At 35.8% G+C, this 6,703-nt stretch overlaps 2 protein-coding genes across 2 annotated transcripts; one reads left to right on the top strand and one right to left on the bottom strand.

Annotated features, from left to right (window-relative positions):
* Window positions 1-4: 4 nt before the first annotated feature.
* On the bottom strand, window positions 5-2,361 carry Tsp_10859 (7 transmembrane receptor). Its single transcript, XM_003370202.1, has 10 exons — window positions 2,164-2,361; window positions 1,916-1,998; window positions 1,748-1,856; window positions 1,554-1,693; window positions 1,316-1,476; window positions 1,166-1,251; window positions 1,005-1,109; window positions 464-571; window positions 259-390; window positions 5-157 (listed from the first exon to the last, which is right to left on the bottom strand). Exons 1-10 carry the CDS (start codon window positions 2,359-2,361, stop codon window positions 5-7), a joined length of 1,275 nt encoding a protein of 424 aa, XP_003370250.1.
* A 2,719-nt stretch (window positions 2,362-5,080) lies between these two features.
* Tsp_10858 (7 transmembrane receptor) lies at window positions 5,081-5,536 on the top strand. Its single transcript, XM_003370201.1, has 2 exons — window positions 5,081-5,116; window positions 5,510-5,536. Exons 1-2 carry the CDS (start codon window positions 5,081-5,083, stop codon window positions 5,534-5,536), a joined length of 63 nt encoding a protein of 20 aa, XP_003370249.1.
* The last annotated feature ends 1,167 nt before the right edge of the window (window positions 5,537-6,703 follow it).

The following is a 6,703-nucleotide window of genomic DNA, read 5'->3' as shown; positions in this document are numbered from 1 at the left end:
ACATTTACAGTTTTTCAGTAGATTGATAAGAGTGCATCACGTATCTGGCCACCAGTGCGGCCACGGGACTTCCCCACGGTGTACCTGGAAACGGACCATTTCCTGAAGCCATGTCAATGTGAGTGTATTTGATTGGCTGATCGCTGTCAGCTCCGTGCTAGAAATAGAAAATTTCACGCTGCTTCAATTGAATTCAAGAGAAAAACACAAAATCATGACAGTATATATTTTTTGTTGTTATTGTTTTATTTTTTTTACCTTATCCAATCCAGAGCCTTCGATCAGAAATGCAGCCGGTACAGTGTGTCCTCTGGGCGTTCTGACGCTCGGCTCAGTGTTGCTTTGCTTCATGTCTTCATATTCTGAATCGCCTCTGTTTGCTTCGAAATCCTGCAGTAAAAATACTCTATTTAGTTATTTTTCTTCTTTTTTATTTTTACTACACATTGAGCAATTTTTCTACCTCACGTCGCAGGCGTGAAATTTCAAACATATCAGCCATTGCTTTTCCGGCATTTTGTAACTTTTCGTCTTCTCGCGCCATTTCAGCTGGTTTATTGCAAACGGCAATCTGAAATTCAAGCGTAAATTTATTCTTCTCATGCATGCTTGCAAAGACAGATGCTATATGATCGATTTACATTGTAGCCATATCCGACTGTCAGTCCAGCGTGACCGGTCAACGTGGCGATGGTGTAAATATGTGGATTTATTTCACCGATAGCTCGTTCTTTCATCTCGCACAACGGATCCAGCATGATCATTCGACCTTCGGCGTCAGTGTTGATTGATTATCCGTATTCGTTTTCCTGACCGACTGGTCAAAATTTCGTCGCAGGAGAAGCTTTCTGGTCCGACGCTGTTTCGAACGAAAACCGCACTTCCGATGGCTTTCAGCCCTTTCGGTTGCAATTGTTCCAGCGCCTAGAAACTATCCGAACTTACAGAGAGCAGTAAGTCTTTTTTTTTTCTTGTTGAAAGGTAGAAAAGGGAGCGATAAATACTTGGAAAAATCCAATGACTGCAGCTGCACCGCATTTGTCTCGTGACATGCCGTTCATGGCAGATCCAATCTTGATATTCAATCCACCAGTGTCCAGTGTGACTCCCTGAAAAGTTTCAGCGTAAGTTTTCAAATGGATTTGGTCTTGTTTTTCGCTTTCACTTTTCCAACAAGCAGTACAGTCTCTTCAATCGGACCTTGTCCAATATACTCAAGTTTGACAATTTTGGCTTGATGTCTTGGAATTTCTGCAAACGATTTAAACGATTGACAAACTGATATTCAATAATTAATAATCCTATCAGTCAATACTGTCCGCTGCCCGATTAACGGCCTGCAGTAGAGGATATTCCGTGCCGAGCTCAACGGTCACGTGTACATGTGAATTTTGGAAAAGTTTCGTCGTGTATTCAGCTGCATTCAACGGACACATTCGTTCTGGATCTGAGCCTCCTATATCTCTGGCAACAGTTCTGTAACAGCAACATTGCGAAAAGAAGAGCAGAGAAAACTATTTGTAACAAGTAAAAAAGCATCATTTCAACTTCACCGTCCGCATTCAATGGCAGTTGCCACTTTTATCATTTCGACGTATTTCGTAGTCGCGCTTGCATCCGCTGGGCACCATATACCGAGTTTTTTCACCTTTTGCTTGTTGTTTGTTGAATTCAGTTCGCGCAATTCCAATGGCTTGAAAATAAAATTGAAAATGAACAAATCCTATTACAAGTGAGAATTCCTTACCGTGTACAGAGCCTGCAGTGCAGCCAAAATGGTCACCAGTTCAGCTGTTGGGTAATTTGGATGTGGACAGCAGATCAACAGGATGCTCTCCACTCCAGCTGCTAGTGCTCTGCAAAGTGTGGAAAAGATTTTTGCATCCACTGTTTTTTGCTGTTTGTGTTGTTTTACTTTTTCATTCCTGCTTCGATCGCGTCACGAAAGCGTCGCTCATCGTCATAGTCTCTGCTCACCGGACCAACTGCATTCAGAATCTGAAAATCAGTTTTCTTGGAAAATAAAACCATTGGATATTCACTTAATTAATTGCTTTTCCACTTGCCAAACGTCCCGATGGAATGTCAGTTTTCGGTATTGGAATGATCGATGTTTGCAATGCTTTCAAAGCGCTTTGATCAATCTGCATTTGCAGTACACACAGCAACGTCAATGTAAAATAATACCCAAACAAAGAATGGAAAATAGCGTTGCTTCATTTGCACTACCTGAACAAAACTGTCGACGTATACTTTCAGAAATTGCAACTGTTTGGGAAGAAATTTCAAATCTGCTACGGTCAACATGACCGCATCGTAGCTTTTGTCGGCGACATCTTTGCTGATCATCAGTTCAGGCATTGCTGCATTCCTGATCAGAAGAAAAAACACCGTTGGCATACGTAATATTTCATGAAAATCAACGCATATTCAATATTATATTTACGTAAAAAACAAAGGACTTTTTGGATCCATCATTTTCAGTGAAGCTTTTTGGTTTTCTTTTCGTCCTCAACAATACAACCGAACACTGTGCTGGAGGAGATATATTGCAACAGCAAAATTGAAACAATGCTATTTTACACGCTAACACGCACCGGCGATGGTAAACAACAATTCAGTACACAGAATTGTTGTTCATCGTTGTTTGTTTTGCAACAAGAATCATCTTTGCAGAAAATCTCAACACACTGCTCCACTAATGCAAACTAGCACAAAGCTGTTTTAACAAAACAAGCTGAAATGTTTGCTCTTTTGTTTCATTTTATTAAAGGAAAAACAAGGAAAATTTTGACATCTCTGCTCGGCATTTCTGCCTTTGCAGCGGAAAGTGTTATCAACAAATTCGAACTTGCTAGCACGATCGGTTGGTCAATAATTGAACCTTTCAAAGACTGATTGACGCGCCCCATTGCCAATTCAATAAACCCCTCTGATAATCGTGACCAGCAATTGACGCCAGCAATGGAATGAATTAATTTCATTTATCATTTTACTTTGTTTGACTCCACAATTAACGCTTCAACTGATAGCCTGGTGCTTTAAACAAATAAATCTTGATTAACCGATTACCGAAACCATTATTGGTCTTCGGTTGTCATTGTTGCAGGCAGCGTTTAGCAATTTTCCCTCGTATGTATCTATGCTTCTTGTGAATATCGTTTCCAATGACTGAAATAGCTTCACTTGTTGTAAACAATTGTTAACAAAAAATTCACTGCAAAATTGTTTCAGATACGGTTTTTTATAATTTTTTTTCATTTCCATTGCAGCCTTTTATTCATTGTTCTTTTATTACGAATTGTAAAAAAAAAGTATTGTAATTCCGAACAACATTGTCGTGCATTACATCAGAAATTATGCCGACTGTTTCAAACCAAATAACGTTACTGATCTATCAATTACTAATCTTCAGCGTCAATATATTAATTGATACAGAAACATTGAAATGACCTCAAGGAAGTTTTATTATACTGAAATAAATATGCATACTGATAATATTTTTCATAATGATATGTCAAATGTAAATGTAGCGTATATTATGTAAAATTTTTACACTACTGCAAATTGAAAATTAGTTCATTTGACCTGAAGTAAAGTATTTTGCTATTGGCATAATTTACTTTGTACTACTTTACTAATTTCCAATTTCATTGTCAGTTGTTCAATGTATCGTCATGACGGCACGTACTGACCTTCAATTCTCTCTTTCAGTTATCATCAACGATTGAAAGCTACGCTATGGTATGTTATTCGCGATATCTATCCAGCATGCGTTCTTACATAACTTGGGAAAAAAATTTCTGTTTTCATTTGCATAAATTTATTAACATGATAACTGGAATTGAATGATCGCTTTCTTTTTTTCATTATATATCGTTAGAGATAATTTGATTTTAGATATTCCATTCATGCAATCTATTGAAGGAAACAAACAACTAATAAGTATACAATTTTTATATACTCACGTTAGAAAGAAAAGTCACTTTCAAATGTAGATGATTTGAACATTGAAATGTATGTTATCAAGAACAAAAGAATCGTATGAAGGACAAGCTAACGGTGTGCGACAACCTTATTGGCATTTTCAACGATAAAGGCTAACGGAAACCTTTATATAAGATACGGTATTTTTTGTTTATTTTATTTTAATTTGTTGAAAGTTGTTGTAATTAAAGTTAATAAATTAACAGAAACAGAAGATAAATTTCAACAATGAGAAGGGATCTATTTTGATAAGTAGCTTTATACGGTATCTGGGCAATTGGTTAAAATAGAGCTGAGAATAGATAACGAATGCGTAATTTATTGACACTGAATAATACCGTATTTATATAATTTGAAACTTAACTTCCAAGTAATTGAAAGATTTGTCAGTAATTTCTAAGATGCTCTTAAAGGATAACTGATTTTAATTTTTTCCTCGACTGGACATTTTTAGAAAAAAGGAAATCGAATTATCTGAAATATAGCACAGCGATTAAGCTAAGTGAAATAACGCTGCGTGAGGGTTATTTTTCTGATATGCAAATTATATTTTCATGAAATGCTTATGTTATCAGAAACAGAGCGCTTGTTGCTGGATTGTAGTAGAGCTAGATGACCTGCGTTAAGTGTGTTTTATTTGAAGTAGTTATCGGCTAACGGTGATCGGCGACTGAACAGTGAGACCATTATATGTTTAACTTCTAATAGTAATTTTCATTTGCATAATGCATCTCTGAAATTTCCACACTGTCTCATTCATGTCCACCTACTCAGTCTATGGCCATGGGATAGCGTGGTGAAAGTTCAACATCATCATTCGGTAAAATATAAGTTTTGTTTAATAACAGAACTGATTTTCTATGCATACTATTTATATACCTTCCCTAATAGTTGGTGTTGAAATTAATGTGATTTTCTGTTATTATACTTTTTATTGTGAATATTATTAAGTTCTAAAGGCTCTTGTTTTTTTGCTTTTGCTTTAAATGATTTTCTTCATGGTGTACATGTTCTTTAGGAAAATAAATTCTTTTGATCAGATATTTACGGCTTTAATACTTTTTTTATGAAATTTATTTTCAGATATATTCCCATGTTTACGACTTGGTTTCAACAATTCAAAATTACAGTAAGTAACGAATTACTAATCTTTTCAATTATTTGAAGAAAATGTTGTTATTTTTAATGATTTTCAGATGCGCTGATTATATATGATAACTTTTATATTATAGATTATCGATCATCATTTTTATTCAACCAAACATTTTACTTAAATTGTTAATTAATAAGCTGATCACAAAGAAATGCCGTTCTCTCTTCATTTCTTCATCAGAATAGTCACAGCATCACGTGATAAACTTTAATCAAGACCATCTACGGTTAATAGGTAAATATTGTTTCAATAATAGGTCTATTTTATGCATGCTATTTACATGACTCACAAAATGAAACTAACGGTTTGAAATAATGGGGTATTTCGTTATCATTTTTCTTATTTATATCATAACACGTTAAATTTCAGATGCTCTCAGTTTCCTCATATTCATAATAAGATGTCAACAAAGCTTGAAACTCTCTCATTCGTACGGTAAGTGTTAATAATTTTTATAGCATGCTCTGGTTTCCAGAGTCTAGAATATTACAATTAGAATGAATTAGCAGAATTTCTGCTAAATATTGCAAACATATTTTAGTTGAATTTCAAATAAAAAAAGATGGAAAACAACTGAGAAAGTGAAGAAAATTAGAAAATTATGCTCATACGTCCACCAAGCCAATCTTCTGCAACTATGGCATTTATGAAAATTATTGAATGGATAATGATTTGATGCTGAACAACCGTTTAAAAGGTAAGCGTTTTATGTTTTTACTATGCATATTCTGTTGTTACAATTTAGTAGAATAATAGAATTTTTCATAGATTGCGGTACGGAAAAAATTGTTACATTAAAAGATGTGACGTATGAAGCACTGCTGAGCTTCCATGATGAAAGTAAGGAATTTCAAGATGATTTCTGAATAGAATGTAAAGAAATTGAAATTTTAGTCAACAAAGTCAACCACGTTAGTTCTGAAGATCATTCGTCACTATTGTTTCAGAAGAAATTATACAGACGGTTGGCGGTAAACGATAAAAGGTAAGTAATTTCTTAATACATGTTTATTGAATTGCGGAACAATTTGAGCGTTCTGAGGAACTCTAGTTGTGGAGAAATTTAAGTGACGTGAAGAACATAGGTAAGTATGAGGATTACAGGAGTTTGAGAATTGCAGGTAGGTATGAGAATCACAGGTAAGTGAAAGGAGGTATGAGGATTGCAGGTAAGTATGATGATTACAGGTAAGTATGAAAATCACAGGTAAGTGAAAGGAGGAGGGTAGGAAGATTGCAGGTAAGTATGAGGATTACAGGTAAGTATGAAATTCCCAGGCAACTGAAATGAGTAGGTATGAAGATTGGTAACTGGAAAAAGCTATGGGAAATTGCCCGGTAAGTATGAAATCTTTAAGTAAAGTGAAAGGTGGAGGCCGGAGGATTGCCGGTAAATTATGAAAAATCCTCCGGTAAGTGACAGGGAGGAGGCCCCGGAGGGATTTGCCCGGGTACTCATGGAGAATCCTCCCGGCAAGTGAAAAGCGAGGGAGGCCAGCGAAAATTGGCCACCGTAAATATGACCAATCCCCCGGTCTTGCTGACAAAAAGGGAGGGTACTCC

Source organism: Trichinella spiralis (genome assembly GCF_000181795.1).
Source record: "Trichinella spiralis strain ISS 195 chromosome Unknown Scfld1085, whole genome shotgun sequence".
NCBI lineage: Eukaryota > Metazoa > Nematoda > Enoplea > Trichinellida > Trichinellidae > Trichinella > Trichinella spiralis.
Note: the sequence above shows the minus strand (reverse complement) of the source record. Positions and strands in the feature narration are given on the sequence as shown.